Genomic DNA, 26626 nt, shown 5'->3' on the forward strand with positions numbered 1-26626 from the left:
AACCACCAACCAGTACCTGCTGTGAAATCCCCTGTATAGCCCTGTACCAAGGCCGGAGAAATTGGCTAAAATCATCTAGTAGAAACGTGTAGGATTTAGATAACAAGATAAAAGAAAATTAAAATCTGATTATAAAAGAGTTTGGTTTGACTAAAAAGTAGAAGATTGTGAAGCATAAGTATGGGAGTGTTGAGTTTGAAGTGTAGCCTTAGAAACTTAGGAGCTTAGGAACTGTATAATGTGTAACCATAAGAATTTAAGTATTGTTCAAAATCATTTAACCACAGAAGTTTTGACAAAGATTGGTAGTCTTGTAGTGTTTGTTTTAAAGGCTAAGGAAACCGTTATGGACACCAGCTTGCTGCTTGGAAACACCTGAGAGGTCAAGAAGCGGACGAGTGAGGAAGACTACGAAAGACCACCAGAGGACTCTAGAAGACCACCAGAGACCTTTAGTGCGCCTGCGTGATGGACATTAACGTATGCAAATGATTTCCTGGAAATCTGATGAATATGTAAATGACGTCCTTGTAATCTTATGAATATGCATAAGTGAGTTCAATATAAGGTGTATTGTTTTGGTTACAGGTGTGCGTGACCTGGGTCTCCCTCCGGGCCGACGCCCACCGCTTGAGTAGCCTGCTCGAGCTGGCAAGAGGAAGACGGGGCCTGCACGCCCTGCCGCGCCGCGCTCCTGGTCGCCGCCGCTCCTCAGGGCCGTTCAAATCTCCCGCCGTTGCACCGGCAACGCCCGCGCCGCGCCAGCCTCTCTCGCGAGCGCCGCCGGCTCCGGCCGGTCCCTCCGCTCTTCTCTTCCCGCCGCTCCCGGGCCTCGGGAACCTCCCGGTCCGCCTCAGCCTCGCGCTGAGCCGCCCACTGACCGTCGGCTCTGCTGGCCTCGCCGCTGACTGACTGCTGCTGACCGTTACGCCGCGCTCAAACCTCCCGCGGTTGCCCCTGGCAAGGCCCGCGCTGCTGGCCTCGCGCTGACTGAGGCCTCTCCATTTCAAAATTCTTACCGTAGCCACAGAGGCTTCTACCCTGCTTCTTGACGATCACGCGTCCCCAGTTTGGCTTAGGAAGCTTCCTCCCAGACTTAGTTGTTGCCAAGATGTCCCAGTTCAGTTGAATACAGACCTGGACTTGCAGCCAGACCTCCACTGACACTGCTGCTCGCAATTAAAGGTCTGCTGCTCTGGCGCTCCGGAAGGAGCTTAGCTCTGGCTTCTGCTAGTCTCTCATTAGCTCTGAAACATTCAGAAGCATACAAGGAATTATCTTTGGTAATGACACTTTTGCAAAGTCGCCCCCCAGGTCTTTGACTGTTCTTCGACTTCTGAAAGTGGAAGGGATTAAAAGCCTCTAAAACAAGACTACAATTTGATCTGAAGTCTTTCTTTGCAGAGCGCCTATTTCTAGGAAGTCACACTACCTGCAAGGAGCAGTAAGAGTTACCAACACTTAGGACTTCTCAGCATTAGGGCTTCAAAACAGCCTGTGAACGCCATGTGTTCACACAGCTTCTTCTGAAGGGTACGTCACCTGCATAAGAGCTCTGGACTATCCCTCCTTTCCCAAGGAAAGCTCAAAACTCAGACATGCCGCTAAAATGGATGCCAAAAAATTTTTTTTTTTTTTTTTTACTTCACAGAATCAAATTCTGTTCTCTGAAGTGCCTATCCTTATTCAAGCAATAAAGGACATGAAATTTATCTTTTCTGCCACACATAGAATACCCTATTAATGCCATGATCAGTGGTGTTACTGCTGGAACACTAAAGAGAAATGAAGACAGTTCTCATGAAGGGAAAGGGTCTTAAGCTACTTTCCTCGCAAATATGCCTTCTTATGCTTATATACATAATGCTACCAGATGCAGAAGAGGGCTTTTAGGAGGAAAATGCATGAGGAAAAAGTAGTATCTTATTACCACTCCAAAAAAGCATAAACTTACCTTTCCAGTTTACTTTCTAGGAATCTTCTTATTTTTACTTCCGCCTGGTACAGCTCTTTGTACCTGTCCACTTCTGCCTGCATGGATTCTTTTTGAAGAATACGGTCTTGCTCCATATTTTTTATCCTGTCCAATCCACATTCAAGATCTCTAATTGTCTGTTCTAGCTGGTTTGTCAGTGAAGCGAGACGACTGGCTCTGGTTTGTTCTAACCTGTCCTGGGAGGCTGCCTGCATCTGAAGGAGATAACGCACTTTCAAGCACTGCAAAGAAGAAGAGAACTCTCCCTGCCAGTCAATTGCACGTACCCAGTTTCAAGGGGCCCAGATTTACTCACTGAGGCAACTGTGCCTCCTCACTACCATCAGCAATCAAGGCGGAACCCTGGAACTACCACATTAAATAGTTCTTCAGAAAGAGCCCCCCTCTTAGCACTACTGTTCATCAAAGCTACTAATGAGAGAACACCGTCTCTGTAGGACAGGGCATAAAGAAAAGGATTCCTCAAAGAAATTATAAGGATCCCTCATCTCCACCCGCCACCCCGCAACTTTGGTGACTTCTTTTCGGAGCACTTTTCCCCGTACAATGGCAGAGGAGGACCTGTATGCCTGGCCATGACAACTGGAAGTGACAATACCCATTCAAGGATGAACACGACCAGTGGACAGTGATAACCTCCCCCCCACCCAAGAACTGCAAAACGGAAATCTGTCTTGGGCAAGCTTTTGATTCAGGGACCTGCAGGCACATTACACACACATGAAAGCACTCTTGCCCAACCATATTCTCTTCTCCCTCTACTGCCCTCTACGAAAGACAGAAGTACAGCACTAACAGACAGAATCAGGCACCAAAACTAAAATACTAAAAAAATGACAACCACAACAAAAGTATGCAATAGAGACTACAGACACACGTGAGAAATTCACTTGCCTGCAAAACCAGATTGACTTCTTGTAGTTTTTGTCTTAACTCTTGTTCGGCTTGTTCTTCCATCTCTCTTTTATATTGTTCTAGTTGGCTGCGATCCACCGTGTTAGTCTCCAAATGAAGTTTGAGGTTAGCCAGCTCTTCTTTCAGCTGGCATTTGCTCTTCTCCAGTTTTTTATGGTTCCCACGCATGGTGGACAACTCTTCTCGCAAATCCTGATTCTGTGTTTCTAGCTGCATGCATTTTTTAGACTCTATCTCCAGCTGCTGGGAAAGTTCACCAACCTGTAGACAGCAAAAAAAAAAAAAAAAAAAGAAAGAACCCCCAAAAACGGGGAACTCAGATCTACAATTACTCAGTTCTGTGAAAATCAGTAAAGGGGTTGGCCATCGAGGCTGTATTTACCATCTGCTGACTCAGTATGAAAACCAAAGTGAAAGCAGTCTCTTCTTTTCAAACAAGAACAGCTTTCGCAACATTCCTGATAGGATTCCTCAGGCTCCCATCCTTTCTCAGTTCTTCTGCAGCAGGTATCAAGAGGACCAAGAGGTGCCAAACTAGCAGCATTTCACGCATAGGGCTAAGTGGAAAAGCACTAAGGCTATTCTTCCATGAGATGCTCATATGCTCACGGGAAATCACACACCCCCATACCTAGCCACCTTCTGGTTTCATCAGAAACAACACGTGTCATGCTTTAGAGGAATTTTTACATGCTGTCAAGACAATCAAAGCTTCATTACAGAACGGACAAGACAAGAAACAGATGCTCTTTTTTTTCCATTACACTGAAAGATTTGTAAATAGTGGCTCAGAACACAGCTTTTACAGCGGTGGTGGAGGAAGACATATTCTCTTTAGGTCAAAGCCGCAGTTTGTTTTCAAAAATTTGCAGGAAATATCAGACTTTCAGTAAGTCCCAACGGTCAACTACAGCTCTATCCTCCTCTTCCCCCCTCCAGAAACATACATTTTCTGTACCTGTTGAAGATAAAACATAACACCCTGTCTTTTTTTAATAAAAGTGGAGGAAACCAGCATACTAAACACTTGAAAGAATCTCTAACAAAGTAGAAACTTGAGACTTATCTAAAACCGCCTAAATGTAATGCCCTTCCCTGTCATTCGAAACAACTCTCCAACAGAAACACAAACCCACTACTAACTTCTGGACTAAAAATGAGCCACTGCAACGGCAGTTGACTCATTCTACAATGCCTTCCAAACTCGAACGTAGCTCTGAAACATGGCTGCTCTAGCAACAAATCTGAGCAATGAGCGGAGAAGCAGATAAAAGGTTACGTGCTACTGAACAGCCAGAGCAACCTCAAAAGCACTTCTGGGAACTCTACTTCTGGGTGCCCATGACAAGGGAAAGATGGGCCGAGACAGCTACTAGCGAGCAGTAAGTTACAGAATTTTTTCTGCATTGCCTCAACTGCATCGTGCCCTGGGAAACAATGACACTGTTTAGAAAAGCAAAACCTGAACTGCCTTCTGCCCAACTCCTGCCTAAGACAGAGCTCAAGCGGTGACCTTGGGCGAAGCCAACTTCATACAGTTGTTCCCAGTAATGGCGGTGTTAATTCCCTCTCTTCCAGAGAAGGAATTCCTCTGTAAGACCTAGAAGACGCTGCCATGGCCTCAAGCTGCAGCCAGGCCTGTGCCGAGCCTTACCGCTCTCAGCCCTGACCCTCACCCATGGACGTGACATCCTGGTAGGACTGCAGTCCCTATGGACTGGCCTGGCGATCTGCACTCTTGGCTGACCCTGCTTGCTGTCACCGGACCTATTCCGCTCTTCTTGGTGAGAGCCTGTGGGACTGCCCCTGAGGTCATGGACCCTGCCAGCCTTGCTGCGACTCTCGGCTCGCCCTTCCTCTACAGAACAGCCTGCCCTTCATGTGCCCTTGCAGATACTGCTTTGCACATTATGTTTTCATCTCTACCCATAATGATAACTACATCGGTATTAGTTATAGACATCTACTACTGTAACAGTAGAAGGAGCATCAAGAAAAGGCAGTTGCTTCCAAAATACAGCAAAGAAAAAAAAATCACCAGCATGAAAAGTAGTACAGGGAAGGAATAACCCAGGTTTTTCAAAAGAAAAAACACCACCACCAAGAAACCCTAAACAAAGCAGAGCTCACCTTTGTTCTTAATCTACCAACTTCATTGGCCATTTCGGAATACCTGTTCTTCATTTCTCCCTGCAAATTAAGCTGGGACTCCATCTCTTTCTCCTCATACGCCCTTAGCTTCTTCGTAGCTCTGCTCAGAAGCTTCTTCAACCTGCACAGCAAATTAGTCAAGAAAACAACGAAGCAAAGGAACAACCGGCCTTTTTCACATACTCTTACGTAAACAGCGCAGACATGGCTTGCTTCATCTTTAACGTGCTTTACACACCAGCAATTACTGAGAAAAAAACAGCATTACTGTGCCGCAAACCCCTTGAAAGGTCCAAATTTCACCTGAAAAGAGGAATAAAAGACTTCCTCCCCCCCCCCCCCAGCCCCCCAGTAGAACTGCACAGCAACCTGCATTTGCAGTTCTTTTGGCAGCTATTGAAAACTATGGACTCATGCACAGAAGCGCCCTGCAAGAACTAACACGGGGCTTGAATTTTCTCACAGTTACATACACCTATTTTTACAGTGAAGTTCAATAAAGCTTGACTTCTACTCAGGGAAACCTCTTCACCATACCAAAAAGCCGTACCTCTCACAGTCTTTCTGCAGTTCGATGTTTCTTTTCATTTCTTGGTCCAGATGCAGTTCGACTGGGCGTTTCAACTCTACCAGCTTCTTCACTTTCTTTCTTTCAGCCTCACACTTTCAAAATAGAAAAGATACATCACACACACAGCGTAGGAACAGTATCTACGCACGGTATATGCATCTAACGTTCTCCACAGAGAAGCTGCAGTACGCCTCTATCTGTTAGCCAAGTTCCACAGAACGCCAAGGGACAAAGTTCCTGAGAACATTTAATCACTTTGGGTTTGACATCAAACAGGCCAACACCTAACAACAGAAACAGACGACCCCACTGAGGCAAAGGCTCTTCTAACACTTGAAGGCAAAAAGGTGGAAAAGATGCTGGAGGACACTTTCGGCAGTTCCTCTACTCATAACAGGGATTACGTAAGTATGTACCTCATGGGAGAACACAGATCAATCTAAAGCTTTCATGGGATCTTCAAGGACCAGCAGGCAGGGGCTTGCAGAGGAATTTGATCTTTTGCAATTCTTCAATGTTTCATTTCCCTCTGCTATTGCCTCCCTCTCTCCTCTGGGGGTATTTACTTATTCACATCTTGTTCTGCCTCTTGGTGTCTTCTCAGCCAAACCAGAGGAGAGCTGGCAGCTCTTTTGACTTTGTACTTCCATTTTTCCTCTACAGAAAAGGAGAAAGGGGAAAGACTGCCCCTTGGAAACTGGCAGCCATTTCTTGTTTCCCAGCTACTAGTTCATTTGCCCAAAATTCCTTCAGTACATTTTTCTGGAAGGCTTTTAAGCTCCCACTACCCTGAAAACATGCAGCAGCTCCTCCATACATTGCACTGGAAACATGAAGCATTTTAACCCTGCCCAGAAACCAAGGTGTCAGAAGATGACCCGAAGGAATCCAAGAAATAACTGGGGAACTGCAGCCTTGCTCAATGTGCTCAACTGACAGCAAACCACATTGGGAACTCTTCCCAACAGAACCACTCCAGAATTTACACAAAGATACCCAGCTAGCTTTTATTTGCTTCCTGGCTGATACCCAAATCACAAGATACTCACAGCCTGAACGGCAAGGATAACAGAAAAAGCTGACTGTAAGAACTCAACAAAAAGGTAGACACAGTTCTCCGGGGTATTGGCTAGGCACCCAGAGAATTTTCTGGGCTCACCTGTTCCAGGAGTTCAGCCTTTTCTCTGTCAAGCTGAGCAACAAGCTCTTCAAGGTGGGATCTTGACTTCAATTGCTCTTCCCACATGCTGTGGGAGTCCTTTGATGTCCGAGGCAGCACATTCTGCTTTTGCATCTGTGAAAGCAACAGCGGCAAAAGAAAAAACTCAGGTGACTGGAAAGGCAGCACTGCAGTACAAAGCAGTAACTTAAATGGAAACAGGTCTAAGCTCTCCTCTCCCCATCCAACATCTACAGTTAAGGTTAACACGGAGTGTAGAACACACCTCAGGAAACATAACCCAGAGCAGCAGTTGAAGCTGGTGGAAAGAATGAACACCCTAGAAGCGACAAGATGAGGTTGCAGCTTTGGGGGATAAGACGACACGCACACACGCGCACACACACACAAGATCACCCTGCAACTTTCTTCCAAAGGTCCTCCAGAGTTCCTAACGATACGTACTTTTTAATATAATAATTCCTCTAGTGCCCACCACAGAAAATACCCTACCCTCACGGCTTCTGTAACAGCTCTACATCTCCTGAGAGCAAGGAAGTGCTCTGCCCGCTACTGTGCAGCATCACCTCACCTAATTCGTTACCTTAGCTCCCTGCATGGCAGGACAGTACCAGCACCTGTTCGCAGGCGGGAAAGGAAGCTAACATGGTCTCAAGGGCAAGCTGTGACAAAGCTGCAAAGGTAACACGGACCTCCCAGGTCCAGTCTCCTCTCTCAGCTTTCAGCCACAGATCTCCCCCCTGACCACAACTTCCATCCTTTCTAGCATCTGTCATGGTTTAACCCTAGTAGGCAGCTCAGCGCCACCCAGCCACTCACTCACTCCCCACCCCTGTGGGATGGAGGAGAGCGTTGGCAGGGTAAGCGTGAGAAAACTTGTGGGTTGAGATAAAGACAGTTTCATAGGTAAAGTTAAAGCTGCGTGTGTGAGCAAAGCAAAACAAAGAATTCATTCCCTACTTCTCGTTGGCAGGCAGTTTTTCAGCCACTTCCAGGAAAGCAGGGCTTCATCATACCCAACGGTTACTTGGAAAGACAAATGCCATATCTCCAAATGTCCATCCCTTCTTCCTTCTTCCCTGCAGCTTTTATTGCTGAGCATGATGTCATATGGGATGGTCATTTGGAGTCAGCTGTCTGGCTGTGCCCCCCTGCCCCAGCTCCTTGGGCACCCCCCAGCCTACTTGCTGGCAGGGCAGTATGAGAAATAGAAAAGGCCTTGACACTGTGCAAGCCCTGTTCAGCCATAACTAAATCACCCCTGTGTTGTTAACACTGTTTTCATCACAAATTCAAAACACAGCACCAAACAAGCTCCTATGAAGAAAATGAACTAGTGTCACATCCTCGCATTTTAGAGCGTTAAGTAGGACTTGCCATAGTAGCATGGGAAAACTCTCAAAACCAGAAAGCTGGGGAATGGACCAGGCTGCTTTCTGAGCAGCCTATATTCACTAGAATGCGGGGACTGAGCTCCCCATGGCTCTCCAGGAAAACCTCATCCTAAAATTTCCCCACAGAAGTAGGTAACTAGGCTCAGGAGCTCACAAAAAGGGAAGTTTGTGACCAGCTTACTGAGGCAGAGGCTTGCAGGTCTCTCTGAAGGGCTTCAATCCTATTGTTTTGTTGCTGGACTGTGGCTTCCAGTCTGGCATTTTCAATTCCAAGGCTTAAAAAGAAATACAGGTCTTATGAGGGAAATCCGCCAGAGCACCAGCTCTGAAAGAACAGCGTGAAACAACATAATCTAAGACAAAAGCATCCTTCAAAATCGTATATTAACTTGCTGTGATGCAACAAGGCTATCCTGTTGTTTTCACACCATCCCAGGAAGCGACAGACGTTGCTGCACCGTGTTACTCTCTTACCGTTGCACGCAATCTTCCAGTTGTTTTATAGTCGTACTAGTCCCAGAAGATGCCAACAGGAGGTCCTGCAGTTTCTGCTTAGAAGCTATTACTTCCCTTTCCTTATTATCCAAGGCAGTCTTCAAGTCACGAACACAATGCTCAGACTGAAGATGCTGTTCTTTCAACTCCCGCAACTGCAAAATCACAGGAAGAATCCCCTGTAGTCAGGTGAGCTTTTATATAGAGGGGTCAACTGCTGCTGAAGAGTTCAAGGGCTGCATATATCTGCACATACCCTCTAGTCAAACAACTGTAATCATTTCAAGTACATTCAGACCTGCACTTGTACTAGCAAATGAGCACAAACGGTGTTACTTCATCATCTTTTTTACTGGCCTCTCCCATCCCTCCACTGATTTCCTATAGCACAGTTCTAAGCACTGACACTGCCCCTCCTACCCTTTCAGTGACTTGTGACACTCTTTGTATCCACTTGTTTGCTCCTCCATTGAAAAAAAACAAATTAAAAAGTTCATCCTTCTCCTAAAGTGACTTCACACCTCCCTCATAAGGAAATTTAAGGTGATTTCTGTTTCAGAACTCCGAGGCCTCTATGCTTCAGTTTTCCTAAGAACACTGCAAAAGGTGGTCCCCGCCTCAGAAAGGAGCTTACAATGCACTTGCAAGAAGGCTGCTTCAGGATGGCAAATTACGGCAGGGCCAAAGAAGGGGGGGAAAAAGATGCTGAGATGCTGCTTTGCAGATACAGTACAAACACACCACCTGCAAACCAGCTCTTCTTCTTGCTTAGTTCAATCCACATGGTTCTGATACCCGTACTCTTAAAAAAAGCCCAAACCCCAAACCCTAACATCTGTTTCAAAGTTCCTTCATCCATGAAGGTGGCTCACGTTGTTTTACACACCGCGCGCCCAAACAAAGACAAGGACTTTCACACATATTTAGCAACCTACAAATAAGGAACAGCTGTTGTATACAAACAGAAGACTGTAAAGAAAGAGTGCAATATCTGGAACAGGGAAATAGTGGCTCAGAGCAGGGGCGAATTTTGAGAGAGAGCAAACCGCTCTGTTCGTACCTAGCCACCAGAAGGCTGCTCCCAGCGCACTGCCTTGCCCCTCCAGCTTGCGAGGAGCTCCCCAAAGGGCCAGCTGCGTTTGTCACCAGGGGAGGGGAGGAAGAAGGGAAGAGAAAGGCCACTGCTGCAGTACTACCCCAGAGCCTGAACAAGAGCCTCTGCTGTGGCGTTGAGGAGCAAGATTCTCTCCTACTTGCAGCAGAAACGAACTGGCTTTTTGATGATTCAAGTAACGCTAATCTTCCACTCTGGAGGAGGAGGAGGAGGCAGCCACCTGGCTGAAGGTTTTACTGGCTTCATCAATTATGACAGGGGATCACTGTTAACTTCCTTAGATCTCTCTCCTACTGGCTCCCAGAATACTGTTTTGTCCTTTTTCACAATGAACGGGAAGAAACAGCCACCCAGAGGTTTATTCCTATAGTGACAGGCTTTCCATACCTCAGCTACAACCCTTTCCAATGCCCCTTGCAAGTGCAGGTTGTCTTTCTCCAGGGCACCGAGGTAGCGCATAGTAGTAACTTCTGGAGAAGCTTCTGACATAGATTGCTTTTTAAGAGGACTGGCAAGCTTCTGCTGCAGCTGTGCGACACAGTCCTAAAGAAACGTGGTTACACGAGCACAAAGAATTCGATAAGAACATGAGAATATGAGGTGTGCTTTTACTTCTTAGGTTACATAATTAGGTCAGTCTTCAGAGCAGATTTAAAGATAAGAAATGTTGCCTGCCACCAGCAGGCACCTGCAAAACTGATGACCTCTCTCCATCTTTCTCAGCTGAGCGCCTCCGCGGTACTGGGGGAAGCAGGGGAAACTTTAGTGCTTCTATGCTAGAGACGAAACTCAAAGGCCAGTTGCTATGAGACCCAGGTCATTAGCTTGACCTGCCTTCGTCCCAGTCCTAAATGGACAGCTGACCAAAAGCCCAAGTATTTCAAGGGCCCCCAGTTACAAATGTGTGGCGGGAGCAGCAGAAGACGTCAAAAGCCCAGAGGGAAATAAGCCCAAAAGCAAGCGAACCAAAGGGGACCCCACTGCGTCCCTCACAGAAAGGACCTCGGAATCCCCGGAAGATTCCGCATCTTCCTCTTGCTCTGCTCCTCCCACTGGCAGGGCACCTACAAAAGAGGCAAGAAGCGACACACTGTGAGTGTTCATCTCACTCTGCTTTTTCCCATCATCCAAGCCCAGCATCCAAAAGATGAGGAACGGTTCTACTACGGGCCGTAGTGACTTTCCTCATCGGCTCTTCCACAGTTAAGGATCCTACCTTCGCTGTCCTGAGCAAGTGCAGCCCTTGTAAAGTCAGCAGTCCTCACAGGGCACGAGCTGCTGAGAACTGCCTTGTCTGCTACACCACCTGCAGAAGAGTCTTCCGTGTTTTCACTCCCCGTGTCTTCTGCCAGCAGCTTACTAAGGATATATACGGAAAGAGGAGACACAGAGTTGGTAGAAACAACCACATCTTTGCATACGTGCTTGACTAGGACAGCAACGGCCATTCCTCACCCAGCCGCTCCATTTTTGTTGCCAACTGAGAAATGGTAACACCCCCACCCCCCCACCTTACTCTGGCACTACTGTTCCGTGATGAAATATCCACTGCAGCCTTGCTCATTCTCTAGATGCACATTGGTATCTGTGAAGCACTTCAGCCCTGCTGGCTACACTCTAAACTGATCAACCACCTCTCCCTAGGGAGCACTACAAAAATTAACAAGTCCTCTGGCAGATTCACATCTAACTGCAAGGGTGCTACGTCCGCAGGATGCTACATTAATGCTGCAGCTGTTCATGTCAAGCCAGCCTACAGTCTCCTCAAATGCAGTCCTGACTTGGAAGAACTTCAGAAATCTTGATGGTTAGTCTGAGGACCTGAGAGTTTAGACAGCTCCTAAGTATGATCAAAAGGCCAAAGACAACTGCGGTTGCATTCTAAGCACTGCGTGTGTTAACTACTTTGAATAGGCATTCTCTTCTAACAAACCTGAAAGCGAGTAAATTGGGGCTCCTGAGAGAGACCCCTTTCAGGTTTGCTTTTTAACCGTGTCGTGGTTTAACCCCAGCCAGTAACTAAGCACCACGCAGCTGCTCGCTCGCTTCCCCCCTACTCAGTGGGATGGGGGAGAGAATCGGGGGAAAAAAAGTAGCACTGACGGGTTGAGATGAGAACAGTTTAATAGAACAGAAAGGAAGAAAATAATAATAATGATAATAATAACAATAGTAAAGGTGACAACAATAATAACAAAATAGTTGGAATATACAAAACAAGCGATGCACAATGCAATTGCTCACCACTCTCCAACCAAGGCCCAGTTAGTTCCCGAGCAGCTATCCCCCCAGGCCAACTCCCCCCAGTTTATATACCGGGCATGACGTCACATGGTATGGAACACCCCTCTGGCCAGTTTGGGTCAGCTGCCCTGGCTGTGTCCCCACCCAGCTTCTCGTGCCCCTCCAGCCTTCTTGCTGGCTGAGCATGAGAAGCTGAAAAATCCTTGACTTGGTCTCAACACTACTGAGCAACAACTGAAAACATCAGTGTGTTTTCAACATTCTTCTCATACTGAACCCAAAACAGAACACTATACCAGCAACCAGGAAGAAAACGGACCCTATCGCAGCCGAGACCAGGACAAACTGATATTTTGACTGACAACTCAGCCCCTCTCACGACAACATAAACCATTTACCCAACATGTCTACGCACGCGAGCGTAATCCACAGCCACAAAGGCAGAGTTATCTCTGTAACAGTATCAGCACCATGCCAAAGAAGCTGGCTTGCATTTATATCCCCGGCAACTGTGGCAACTGTAAGAGCAATCCTAAAGCATCCCAAATGTGTTATGAAATACATCCGCTTCTGCAGGCACTGCATTGCCATCGTTTTAATCCCTGCTTGCTCCCTAAACAATGCTTTCCCCCTTTCCTACAAGCACAGCGAAAGCAAAGCCAAATACATGGAAGCGTTGGAGAATTCAGGTTGGAAGGCACCTCGTGAGGTGTCCAGGCCAACCGCCTCCCCAAAGCAGACTGAGCTACGAGGTCAGACCACGCTGTTCAGGGGTCCTTCCACTCTGCTCTTCAAAGCCCCCACGCATGGAGGCTGCACAAACTCCCGGGGCAAGCTGTTCGACTGCTTGACCATCCTCAGGCCGAGTTTTCTCCTCACGCGCAGTTAAAACACCTTGCGTTTCACCTTATGCCCCTTGTCTCTCGGACAACGTTGCCTCTCTTTCTCCTAACGCTTCCATTCACAACACTTAAGCACCAACTATGCCGCCACTTAAAAAACCCTCTCCTGCAGAGCCGTGGTGCTGCTGAGCTAATGGCAAGTTTCCTGCTGAGTCTGGGTCTGGGTCTGGGTCTGGGTCTGTGTGTGGAGGGGGCACCACAGACCGCTTTCTTGCAATCTTTGGGGTGCAAAGGATGAAAGCAGCCAAGCGCAGACCTGCTTTTACCAGTCACCCAGGGAACTCCTTCCGTGCGGCTCCTTCTTTTTCAAAGCTCATTCCCATGCCTCTCATCAATCATACTTGCAGACGACTAAAGAGACCTATGTGCCGTTTTGACAAATGTCTCACCTTTCACGCTGATTTTCAGTTCCTTTTTTGTGAAGAAACTCTACCATCTCCTCGTCATGTTTGGAGACAGCAAGATTGGGGGGGGTATATCCCTCCTGAAAGGACAAACAATCCCCGTTAGAAAAACCCAGACAAGTTCTGCACCTTTTCGAAAGAGCAGCTTTACCAAGTGCCAAGGTTACCCGGTTCTGAGCATTAATATTGGCATTACGCTCAAGTAACAGCCCTGCTACAGTTGTATTAGGAGATACGACAGCAGGGTGAAGGGCAGTGTTGCCGTCAGCATCTGCCAGATTCGGGTCGGCACCATGCTGCAGCAGAAGAGCCACACGTTTTTCTTGCTGGCACTGTACTGCCTGGGAACAACACACAAAAAAGGGAAGATTTCCAACATTTACGTTCCACTCTGTCACAACTCGGCCAGCTTCTGAATGCTGGGAAAGAAAAGCATCTTCCAAGATGAGCTAACGTATGCCCCTTCCACACCTATTACAACATGCACGTTTCTACGCAGGTCCGTGCAAAGAATCCTGCCAGGCACCTCTCATTTGACGCACAGTCGGCAAGTCCCACTGACAAGAGCGTAACATATGCCACATACCGTCGTCAGTGGCGATCTCTTGAAATGGCCAGCAAGGTTCAGCCGGCAGTTCTCTTGTACCCGACGTCTAACGACATCCACGTGGCCGTCTGCACAAGCGACATGCCGAGGTGTCCTAAAAATTAAACATACGAGCTTAACATAGACAGGCAACGGAAGAACCAAAGCTGTGCTGCCACTCAGCCCTGGGGACCCTGCAGCCCAGACTCCGCTCCTCCTGCTTTCCTGCACCGCTCACCCACAGGGCAGAAGAGAACTGGTGCTGCCTGAGCAGCTGCAGAACGACCCCGCGGGGAGACCATTGCCGAGCAGCAGGTCGGCGGCAGGCACTTCCAACAGCACTCAAGCCGACCCGGCAGCTGCGAGCAATGAAAAGCTCTGGAGCTCGCTCCCCCAGCTGACAGGGCAAATCTCGCTTTTCAAGCAATTAGCTTGAATCTGGCCCTACGCAAAACCTTAAGAGCGGGCACTTCCGCGTGGCACCCGAAAGCTGCCAGGGGGGTTGATCGCACCACGCTGGACCAGCAGGCTCTGCGCTGCAACGTGCTCCTGGTGCTTGAGAGGGGACTGGTGGAACTTGGCTCAGAACCTCTCGCAGCAACGCCTGCCAGAAGCAGCCAAGGTGTCCGTCAGCGGCCCGCAGCCCCTCACCGCTTCTCCTGGTCTTGCCCGTCGATGCCACCTCTCCTCAGCCGCCACTGCCTCAGCCAGGCCAGGTCGCCGCGGGCAGCCGCGCGGTGCAGCCTGCCCGGGTCCTCCTCCCCGAGCTCGTAGGCACCGGTGGCAGCGGCTGGAGCGCAGGGCTGCCCAGAAGCGCTGCCGGAGGGCGACCGCTGGCGCTTCTTGCTGAAGAGCCCCATGACCCTCCAGCACATGCTGCGGTGCGGTCGTGGCCCCGCTGGGAGCCACCAGCAGCAGGAGGCACCCGGCGGACTCTGCCAGGCCCTGGGCGAGGGCGAGGGCGCGGGAGAGGGTGTGGAGGAGGGCGAGGGCGAGGGCGAGGGCAGGCACCAGGCAGACGAGCTCGCCTGCCGCGGCCTGCAGCCCCCGAGGCTACGGCCCCTGCCCGGCACCTGCTGCTGCTCCGTCCGCCAGCAGGCAACAACGGCGGCGACGGCGCTCAGGGGCGTGGCAAGGGGACGTCACAGATGGGGGCGTGGCTCCCGGGGGCCCTGGGGAGAGCGGGCGCTGCCCCCACGACAGGGTGTCCCGGGGGCGGGGGCCCGGGCTGCTCCCGCCTGGTCGGAGGCTGCGGCAGACGCCGGGGCAGCTCTCGCCTCGGCCGCTGCTGGTCGTTCCCTCCGCGCGTGGCGGGGGGGCCTCAGGACACGCGCCCCTGCAGTGAGGCTCAAGGTGGGGCCAGGGCCCAGCTTGGGCGGTCGGGGGCTGCGGGAGCTCGCTGCGGATGCCCGCTGACCGCTCCGGGCCCGCCCCGCCAGAGCTCCGGGACGACGTGCTTGCTTTCCTCCCGACGGAAAGGCGGCCTGAACTTCCCGCGGTGCCGTGCGGTGCGGTGCGGTGAAAAGCGAGGGCCCCGTCTCGCTGCGCCGGTGGCTGCTGCTCGCCCCCTTGCAGAGAATCGCAGAATGGCTGAGGTCCTCTGGTCCCAGTCCTCTGCTCGAGCAGGGTCACCTAGAGCCAGCTGTCCCGGTCTGTGCCCGGCTGCATTCTGCGTATCTCCCAAGCAGGGAGACTCGCAGCCTTCCCAGGCAACCTGTACCAGGGCTCTGTCACCCTAGCAGTAAAAATGTGTTTCTTGACGTTCCGAGGGAACCTCACGCGTTTCGGTTTGCACCCGTCGCCTCTCGTGCTGTCGCTGCGCACCACTGAAAAAAGCTTTGGGCCTTCCCTTCGGGTATTCCTATACATTGATGAGATTGCCCCTGAGCTTCCTCTTCTCCAGGCTGAAGAGTCCCAGCTCTCTCAGCCTTTCCTCCTGCGAGACGCTCCAGTCCTTGAATCAGCTTGGCGGGTCTTTGTTGGACTCTCTGCAGCGTGTCCCTGCCTGTCTCCTACCTACCGAGGCACCCAGAGCTGGACACAATACTCCCCTCACCGGCGCCGAGTAGAGTGGAAGTGTCACCTCCCTTGACTTGCTGGCAATACTGTGCCTAAGGCAACTGTCCTGGTTTCAGCTGGGATAGAGTTAACTGTCTTCCGAGCAGCTGGTACTGTGCTATGTTTTGAGTTCAGTATGCGAAGAATGTTGATAACACCCTGGTGTTTTCAGTTGTTGCTCAGTCTCAGTAGCATTTAGTCTAAAGTCAAGGATTTTTCAGCTTCTCGTGCCCAGCCAGCGAGAAGGCTGGAGGGGCACAAGAAGCTGGGAGGGGACACAGCCAGGGCAGCTGGCCCAAACTGGCCAACAGGGTATTCCATACCGTGTGACGCCACATCTAGTGTCTAAACTGGGGGGGGTGGGGGCGGGGGATCGCCGCCTGGGGACTAGCTGGGTGTCGGTCGGTCGGCGGGGTGGTGAGCAATTGCCCTGCGCATCATTTGTACATTCCAATCCTTTTATTATTGCTGTTGGCATTTTATTAGCGTTGGCATTATCGTTATTAGTTTCTTCTTTTCTCTTCTGTTAAACCGTTCTTATCTCAGCCCACGAGTTTTACTTCTTTTCCCGATTTTCTCCCCCGTCCCACTGGGTGCGAGGGTGTAGGGGTCGGCGTTCGGAAGATCTCGCAATGTCACGGAAAGTTAGAGGGTTAGTCGCAGCCTTGTGATGTACCTGTAACCCCACCTCCCCTTGTTAGTATAAAAGGAATTAACTGCACAATAAAAGCCGGAAGTTGGCGCTCACACTGTGTGTGTTATCTGTCTCTTTCCCTGGTCCGGGCCGACCAGTGATCTAAGCGTGGCACCTTGATATGTAGCGAATGCTACATAGTGGTGACCCCGACGTGATCGGTTGCCTAGGCGACGATGGAACTTGCGCAAGTGATTAAGGTGTTGAAAGGGTTGGCTAATGAGGTGGGTGCCCGAGGAACGATTAGGAGGGGCCCCACGGGCGAATGCATCCAATGGGTGCTGCGCCGGGGAGGGATGAGTTCTCCCACAGAAGTTTTTAGTCCCCCAAATTGGGGAGTGGTTCGGGAGATGTTGCTTCAGTCGGCGCTCGAGGGTGAGCACGGCGCTGCGGAACGATTACGAGCTTGGGACATGGTGGAGGGGGTAGTTAAGGTGGGACAAAAGGCTAGGGAGTGCAGGTCGGCGGCGCGAGCTATCCTGTTTGCGGATGAAGCGCCGGTTTGAAAACAACGGGGGATAGTGCCCCAAGGGACGGTGGGACAAGATCAGACGGAGTGGGTGGTTGTGGAGCGGGGCTCGCGGAGCGGTTCCTCTCTGACTGATAGCGTGGACTCAGAGGGTGCGGCGGAGATAGGGTTTTTTCCGGTGGAGACGGTACCTGCGAGACTGGATGGGCCCTCTCTGCGGCGGGCATGGGAGGTGTTACAGCAGGATCTTCTGAAGGAGTTGCGGGAATGCCTCCTGGACTGGGTTCCAGGCGGGGATGTTAAGGGGGATTTGTACCGTCAGGTGAAGGAATGGGAGGAAAGAACACCCCCGGAGGGGGAGCTCAAGAAGCTGAGAGAGTTAAAAACTGTAGTAGCGGGGGAACCACCCCCGGGCGAGGGAAACCAGGCGCCCTTGCCAGGAGAGCAGGCGGAGTTTCTGCCTGCCGAGCCTATGCAGGTTGACTCTGTGCCTGCCGAGCCTTTGCCTGTGCAGGCTGAGTTTTTGCCTGTGGCGGCCGAGCCGGTGCCTGCGCAGGCTGCGCCGCTGCCTGTGGCGGCTGAGCCTTTGCCTGTGCAGGCTGAGTTTTTGCGTGTGGCGGCCGAGCCTTTGCCTGCGCAGGCTGCGCCAGTGCCTGTGGCGGCTGAGCCTTTGCCTGCGCAGGCTGCGCCAGTGCCTATGGAGGCTGCGCCAGTGCCTGTGGCGGCTGAGCCTTTGCCTGCGGCGGTCGGGCCCGTGCCTGTGCGGGCTGAGCCGTTGCCTGTGGCGGCTGAGCCTTTGCCTGCGGCGGTCGGGCCCGTGCCTGTGCGGGCTGAGCCTTTGCCTGTGGCGGCTGAGCCTTTGCCTGTGGCGGCCGAGCCTTTGCCTGCGCAGGCTGCGCCAGTGCCTGCGGCGGCTGAGCCTTTGCCTGCGGCGGTCGGGCCCGTGCCTGTGTGGGCTGAGCCGTTGCCTGTGGCGGCCGAGCCTTTGCCTGCGGCGGTCGGGCCCGTGCCTGTGCGGGCCGGGCCGTTGCCTGTGCGGGCCGAGCCTTTGCCTGTGCGGGCCGGGCCTACTGAGCCTGTGCTGGCTGTGCCTTTGCCTGCGGGGCCTGGCCCTGTTGTGCCTATTCTTGCTGCGCCATCAACTGCGCCATCTGCCGCTCCTGGGCCGGAACGGGTTAATCCTTCGGCTGGGCCCTTCCGAAACTGGCGCGTGGTACCAGCAGCTATAGACTCCGGTTATTCCGATGAGGAGAGGATGGATGGCGTGATACGGCAGCCATCGAGAAGTGCGCCACAGAGACAGGCAAGGGAGGGACAGGACGCCTTACAGAGGCTGAGGGGTTTGTTACAGAGGTATTGGAGGGGAGTTAAAAAAAAAAAAAAGAAAAAAAAAAAAAGGAGGCGTTTCACTGGAAAGTCCTTGAGAACTTAAAGAATGCTGTGAGTCAGTGCGGAATCCACTTACTGATAAAGCCAGTAAGTGTATGTAGAACTTGCTTTAGGGAACAAGTGTGTTAAGCATACTTTGATTAAACATAGCATGAGCGAGGGTATGCCTGTGTACAAACACGTGAAGGGCTCCTGAAATGGGTTCCTAGTCGTATGATTCGTCCTGCCTTAACCTCGTAGTGTTTGAGTTTTCTTACAGATTGCTGTTATCCTGTCCTGGCTTATGACACCTTGGGTATCCGGATGACATCCCTCTCAGAGTCCATCAATACGTGCCTTTATGGGATCCGACTGTCGGAACTCGCGGCCAGGAATCTAGGTGCCTCGGACATTAAGCCTTAACATCAGCACACCAACGATAAGCCTTATAGAGTAATAGAAGTAACTCTTTCCAAGTCTTAACTTTCAATCTACCTCTTGTGTGAATTTCTATAAAGGAGCTTTTTGCTCTGCAGGGTAAATGGGATATTTACGGGTGTTTAAGATAGAGTGTTTTAAAGTAGTTGTAGAGATATGTTTCTACTCATGGCACTTTATATAGTTATTTCTTTGTGTGGAATTGTTCATAACAATAGAAGCCAACTCGTCATGGGGAGGGGAGAGATGTAGGGGTCGGCGTTCGGAAGATCTCGCGTTGTCACGGAAAGTTAGAGGGTTAGTCGCAGCCTTGTGATGTACCTGTAACCCCACCTCCCCTTGTTAGTATAAAAGGAATTAACTGCACAATAAAAGCCGGAAGTTGGCGCTCACACTGTGTGTGTTATCTGTCTCTTTCCCTGGTCCGGGCCGACCAGTGATCTAAGCGTGGCACCTTGATATGTAGCGAATGCTACACGAGGGGAGTGAGCGAGCGGCTGCGTGGCGCCTAGTTGCTGGCTGGGGTTAAACCGCAACAGCAACCCAGGATACCGCATTCCTTTTCTGCTGCAGGGACACATTGCTGGCTCACAGTCAACTTCGTGTCCACCAGGACCCCTCGGTCCTTTTCTGCAAAGCTGCTTTCCAGCTGGGTGATCCCCAGCAGGTACTGGTGCCTGGAATTGTTCCTTCCCAGGCGCAGGACACTGCACTGCTCCTTGTTGAGCTGCGTGAGGTTCCCATCAGCCCATTTCTCCAGCCTTTCAAGGTCCCTTTGGATGGCAGCACAACCCTCTGGTGTAGCTCTCCTCTCAGAAACGAGTTGCTGTTTTCCATGTGTGCTTTTTGCCATCTAGTGGCAGCAACGTATTCGCGGGCTCTTTGCCTCTGACAACTAACTGGACTTTCTAGGCGTGGTACAAAACTGCCTGTGCTGTAGGACTCCTCTATCGAGCAGCAAGGTGCAGCTATCCATCCACGCTACTGACTGTACTGCTGTGACGAAGGGCCAGGAGACTAGCTTCTCCTGGAACGGTCAGACTGAGGGAAGTATCCACTGTCAAATAAAACCACAGGAATGCTCAAAATTGTTGCTTTTCTGAAGCTTAATGGAGTTTTGAGTTATTGAAGCAAATACCCGTTATCTGATCATACGGATGCCTTGTTGCTGATTGTGGAATGTATCCTGAAAGGCAACATCGTGGGGCCTCTAAAATGAAAAGTCGTATTTTGATGGGGATGTTTGTTCCATCAGCAACCCCCGGCACGATTAGGTATGCTGTATCTCTGAAATGCAGCCGTTGTGTTGCGGATGCAGGTAGTTAAACCACCTTCAGGACACTGATGCCAAATTGCTTTAGATGGATTTCCCTCACTGAGCTATAGTCCTGCAGATCTGTAGGGATTGCATGTGGCCATCTTCCTGAGCTTCCACCCACTTTTGAAGCAGGCAGGGTATGACTTGGAAAGGAGTTTGTCTTTATCGATGGCTTGTTCTAGCTTCTGGTGGCGAGACTATGAAAAGTGTCTTTTCACATCCTGAACTTAGAGGCCTGTTGGTCACCCCACACCTGAAAGATGCTATGAGCCCACAAGTTTGCAAGTGTGATAGGAATAATATCCATCATACTACTGCTGAGCTACTGAGTCCTAAAGCAACCATTAGCAAGCTTCAGCATGGTTGGTACGTGCCAAAAGGCCATAGCGGGTACGTCCCAGGTGCTTTGGGATAGCGCTTGCACACAGGAGTAGACGTGACATAAAGCGTAGCTATTTGTGGAATGTTTCGGGCATGTCCTGATGTCCCGAAAAGTGAACTTGGAGTAGTCCTTTATCTAAACAGCTTTACCAGGGTAGTAAACAGCTCCTTTACTCAGGAGCGATCTTGCAGAACAACACTGAAATGGCCAAATACTCTCCAGTAGGTTATAATGTCTGAAGAGTACTATGCAATGCGTACCTCCACTCTAGTCCGCAACCTTAACAGAACTGTGCTTCAAGCCTCCCCAGAGGAAAAGGACACAGACGCATGCTGGCCATTTGCCTGGCCTCCAGGACAGGATGAAGATGCAGCTGTGAACAAAGGTGAAGTGAGCAGAAGAGAGATCTGGGGAGTTATATGGGCAGGGAAGGGGGTGGAAAGCAAAGTCAAGAAGGGGTACAATAAAACAAAGACGCGTACTAGATTACAAAGCTTATTAAATATCAAGTTGAAACAGAGTATCTGGAATTCAATACGGTGTATTAGCTTCAAAAAACCCACTTATTCATAGAAAAAGGAAGAGTGTCACAGCAGCATTCATCGCTTTCCTCGCTGCCTGTTAACTCAAGTCCTTGCATTAGTGGGTAAAACCCCCAAATTTTTCCAGTCTTAATTCATCTCAGTACAACCACTCTTACTTTTCCAGAACTGGGACTTTGTTGTATAATCTTCCGATTGGTAGTGACTTTTGCAGACAGGAAAAGACAACTGCAGAGCTTCAGTAACAACAGGTAACTCCCTGAAAGAAGTAGAACTGCTTGTTTTGTCGACATAAATGCCCCACAACAGCCACCACATCATCAGCGGCCACCAGCAACAAAGAGATGGGCTGTCCTATCGCACGAGTTTTGGAAAGTACTAAAGAGGCTCAAAGTTGATATATTAGCGTTCCTTTTTTCCCCATATGAAGTGTTTCAGGTGCACCACAGGTGTTGAGGTAGGAACTGCGAATGTCTAAAGCTGCAGCGATTCTTAGTACAACAATCAACAGGAATACCATGAGAGGCAATGGGCACAAACTGAAACACAGGAGGTTCTGTCTGAACATCAGGAAACACTTTTTCACCGTGACGGTGACCCAGCACTGCCCGCGGAGGCTGTGGAGTCTCCGTCCTTGGAGATACTCAAAAGACAACATGGGCCTGGGCAACCGTCTCTAGGTGGTCCTCCTTGAGCAGGGGGGCTGGACCAGATGACCTCCAGAGGTCCCTTCCAACCTAGAATCATAGAATCATTTAGGTTGGAAAAGACCTTCAAGATCATCGAGTCCAACCATCAACCATGCCCACTAAACCATGTCCTGAAGTACCCCGTCTACTCGCTTTTTGAATACCTCCAGGGATGGTGACTCAACCACTTCCCTGGGCAGCCTATTCCAATGTCTGACAACCCTCTCAGTAAAAAATTTTGTCCTAATATCTAACCTAAATCTCCCTTGCCTCAACTTGGGGCCATTTCCTCTTCTCCTGTCTCCAGCCACCTGACAGAAGAGACCAGCACCCACCTCACTACAACCCCCCTTCAGGTAGCTGTCGAGAGCGATAAGGTCTCCCCTCAGCCTCCTCTTCTCTAGACTAAACAGCCCCAGCTCCCTCAGCCGCTCCTCATAAGACTTATGCTCCAGGCCCCTCACCAACTTGGTTGCCCTTCTCTGAACACGCTCCAGCAAGTCAATGTCTGTCTTGTAGCGAGGGGCCCAAAACTGAACACAGGACTCGAGGTGCAGCCTCACCAGTGCCCAGTACAGGGGAACAATCACCTCCCTGCTCCTGCTGGCCACACTATTTCTGATGCAGGCCAGGATGCCGTTGGCCTTCTTGGCCACCTGGGCACACTGCCGGCTCATATTCAGCCGGCTGTCAACCAGCACCCCCAGGTCTTTCTCTGCCGGGCAGCTTTCCAGCCACTCTTCCCCAAGCCTGTAGCGCTCCATGGGGTTGCTGTGACCGAAGCGCAGGACCCGGCACTTGGCCTTGTTGAACTTCATACGATTGGCCTCAGCCCATTGATCCAGCCTGACCAGATCCCTCTGTAGAGCCTCCCTACCCTCAAACAGATCGACCCTGCCTCCCAACTTGGTGTCATCCGCCAACTTGCTGAGGGTGCACTCAATCCCCTCATCCAAATCATCGATAAAGATATTAAACAGAACGGGGCCCAACACCGAGCCCTGAGGAAGACCACTTGTGACCCGCCGCCAGCTGGATTTCACCCCATTCACCACAACCCTCTGGGCTCGACCATCCAGCCAGTTTCTCACCGAGCGAAGAGTACGCTTATCCAAGCCATGAGACGCCAGTTTCTCAAGGAGTATGCCATGAGAGACAGTGCCAAAGACCTTGCTGAAGTCAAGGAAGATAACATCCACAGCCTTTCCCTCATCCAGTAGGCGGGTCACCTGGTCATAGAAGGAGATCAGGTTGGTCAAGCAGGACCTGCCTTTCGTAAACCCATGCTGACTGGGCCTGATCCCCTTCTTATCCTGGACTTGCCATGTGAGTGCTCTCAAGACAAACCGTTCCATAATCTTCCCCGGTACCGAGGTCAGGCTGACAGGCCCGTAGTTCCCCGGATCCTCCCTCCGACCCTTCTTATAAATGGGAGTCACATTGGCAAGCCTCCAGTCCTCTGGGACCTCCCCTGTTGACCAGGATCGCTGAGAGATGATAGAGAGTGGCTTGGCAAGGACCTCTGCCAGTTCCCTAAGTACTCTTGGATGGATCCCATCAGGTCCCATAGATTTGTGAGTGTCCAGATGGCGTAGTAGGTCACTAACTATTTCCTCCTGGATTAAGGGAGATATGTATGTTCTGCTCTTCATCCTTACCTTCCAGCTCAAGGGGTGGAGTACCCTGAGGATAACTGGACTCACTATTAAAGACTGAGGCAAAGAAGGCATTAAGTACCTCGGCCTTTTCCTCAGCTCTGGTTGCTACGTTCCCTTCTGATCCATTGAAGGATAGATATTCTCCTTGGGATTCTTTTTACTGTTAACATATCTGTAAAAACATTTTCTGTTGTCCCTTACGATAGTGGGGACAATTAGTTCTAGCTGAGCTTTTGCCTTTCTAATTTTCTCTCTGTATGATCTAACGAGATCCCTGTACTCCTCCCAAGTTGCCCGCCCTTTCCTCCAGAGATGATAAACTACTAGCAAAAGCTCCCCGTTCAGCCAGGCCGGTCGTTTTCCTCAGCGGTTCGACTTGCGGCACATGGGAATAGCCTGGTCCTGAGCCACTAAGATTTCCTTCTTAAAGAATGTCCATCCCTCCTGGACCCCTTTGCCCTTCAGGACCGTCTCCCAAGGGACTCTCTCAACCAGTGCCTTGAAGAGGCCAAAGTTTGCCCTCTGGAAGTCCATAGCGGTGGTTTTGCTGACCACCTTCCTTGCCTCACCAAGAATTGAAAATTCTATCATTTCATGGTCGCTAAGCCCGAGACGGCCTCCGACCATCACACCTCCCACCAGTCCTTCCCTGTTCGTAAACAACAGATCTAGCAAGGCTCCTCCCCTGGTTGGCTCACCCACCAGCTGTGTCAGGAAGCTGTCTTCCACGCTCTCCAGGAACCTCCTCAATTGTTTGCTCCCTGCTGCCTTGTATTTCCAGCAGGCGTCTGGAAAGTTAAAGTCCCCCACGAGGACAAGGGCACACGATTCTGAGACTACTGCCAGCCGCTTGTAGAACCATTCATCCGTCTCTTCAACCTGGTCGGGCGGTCTATAACAGACTCCCAGCACCATATCTGTCTTATCGGCTTTCCCTCTCATCCTCGCCCATAAGCACTCCACTTTGTCATCAGAATCGTGTAGCTCTGTACAGTCAAAACATTCCCTAACATAGAGAGCCACCCCACCACCTCTTCTACCTCGCCTATCCCTTCTGAAGAGCTTGTAGCCATCCGTCGCAGCACTCCAGTCATGGGAGTCATCCCACCACGTTTCCGTGATGGCGACTAAGTCATATCTATCCTGCTGCACGACGGCTTCCAGCTCCTCCTGTTTATCGCCCATGCTGCGTGCATTGGCATAGAAGCATTTGAGCTGGGCTGTCAAATCCACCCCTAACATCGGCACGCTGCCCCCAGGCTCATCTCTTGTGCACCTAGTTTTATCCCTTACCCTCTTCGAACCTAGTTTAAAGCCCTCTCAATGAGCCCCGCCATCTCACGAGCGAGGATTCTTTTACCCCTTTGAGATAGCTGGACACCATCTGTCGCTAGCAAGCCCGGTGCCCTGTAAACCTCCCCATGACCCAAAAACCCCAAATTCCACCGATGGCACCAGCCTCTGAGCCACGTATTAACCAGGCATGTTTTCCTGTTCCTTTCAGTGTATTTCCCTGTCACTGAAGGGATGGGGGAAAACACTACCTGTGCTCCCGATCCTTCTGTTACCAATTGGTCACTGATTTGTTATTGATTACAGGTAATCATATTAATATTAATAGTAATATAGAATTATAGGAAATATTTTAGTAAAATCATATCTAATTTTAATAGTTTAGCAAAATCATATGTATGTTGTATTTTATATATATCTAACCACCAACCAGTACCTGCTGTGAAATCCCCTGTATAGCCCTGTACCAAGGCCGGAGAAATTGGCTAAAATCATCTAGTAGAAACATGTAGGATTTAGATAACAAGATAAAAGAAAATTAAAATCTGATTATAAAGAGTTTGGTTTGACTAAAAAGTAGATGATTGTGAAGCATAAGTATGGGAGTGTTGAGTTTGAAGTGTAGCCTTAGAAACTTAGGAGCTTAGGAACTGTATAATGTGTAACCATAAGAATTGAAGTATTGTTCAAAATCATTTAACCACAGAAGTTTTGACAAAGATTGGTAGTCTTGTAGTGTTTGTTTTAAAGGCTAAGGAAACCGTTATGGACACCAGCTTGCTGCTTGGAAACACCTGAGAGGTCAAGAAGCGGACGAGTGAGGAAGACTACGAAAGACCACCAGAGGACTCTAGAAGACCACCAGAGACCTTTAGTGCGCCTGCGTGATGGACATTAACGTATGCAAATGATTTCCTGGAAATCTGATGAATATGTAAATGACGTCCTTGTAATCTTATGAATATGCATAAGTGAGTTCAATATAAGGTGTATTGTTTTGGTTACAGGTGTGCGTGACCTGGGTCTCCCTCCGGGCCGACGCCCACCGCTTGAGTAGCCTGCTCGAGCTGGCAAGAGGAAGACGGGGCCTGCACGCCCTGCCGCGCCGCGCTCCTGGTCGCCGCCGCTCCTCAGGGCCGTTCAAATCTCCCGCCGTTGCACCGGCAACGCCCGCGCCACGCCAGCCTCTCTCGCGAGCGCCGCCGGCTCCGGCCGGTCCCTCCGCTCTTCTCTTCCCGCCGCTCCCGGGCCTCGGGAACCTCCCGGTCCGCCTCAGCCTCGCGCTGAGCCGCCCACTGACCGTCGGCTCTGCTGGCCTCGCCGCTGACTGACTGCTGCTGACCGTTACGCCGCGCTCAAACCTCCCGCGGTTGCCCCTGGCAAGGCCCGCGCTGCTGGCCTCGCGCTGACTGAGGCCTCTCCATTTCAAAATTCTTACCGAAGCCACAGAGGCTTCTACCCTGCTTCTTGACGATCATGCGTCCCCGGTTTGGCTTAGGAAGCTTCCTCCCAGACTTAGTTGTTGCCAAGATGTCCCAGTTCAGTTGAATACAGACCTGGACTTGCGGCCAGACCCCCACTGACACTGCTGCTCGCGATTAAAGGTCTGCTGCTCTGGCGCTCCGGAAGGAGCTTAGCTCTGGCTTCTGCTAGTCTCTCATTAGCTCTGAAACATTCAGAAGCATACAAGGAATTATCTTTGGTAATGACACTTTTGCAAAGTCGCCCCCCAGGTCTTTGACTGTTCTTCGACTTCTGAAAGTGG

The 26626-nt window shown here is 50.5% G+C and overlaps 1 protein-coding gene across 1 annotated transcript; it reads right to left on the bottom strand.

The window, feature by feature from the left end:
- Positions 1–1096: 1096 nt before the first annotated feature.
- LOC142027979 (uncharacterized) lies at positions 1097–14812 on the bottom strand. Its single transcript, XM_075022128.1, has 15 exons — positions 14604–14812; positions 13953–14067; positions 13534–13707; positions 13352–13446; positions 11033–11175; positions 10810–10880; positions 10204–10344; positions 8682–8857; positions 8389–8482; positions 6793–6927; positions 5613–5725; positions 5042–5183; positions 2891–3172; positions 1955–2190; positions 1097–1247 (listed from the first exon to the last, which is right to left on the bottom strand). The coding sequence occupies exons 1-15, from the start codon at positions 14810–14812 to the stop codon at positions 1097–1099; spliced, it is 2277 nt and encodes a 758-aa protein (XP_074878229.1).
- Positions 14813–26626: the final 11814 nt, after the last annotated feature.

Source organism: Buteo buteo, unplaced genomic scaffold, assembly GCF_964188355.1.
Source record: "Buteo buteo unplaced genomic scaffold, bButBut1.hap1.1 HAP1_SCAFFOLD_100, whole genome shotgun sequence".
Classification (NCBI taxonomy): domain Eukaryota; kingdom Metazoa; phylum Chordata; class Aves; order Accipitriformes; family Accipitridae; genus Buteo; species Buteo buteo.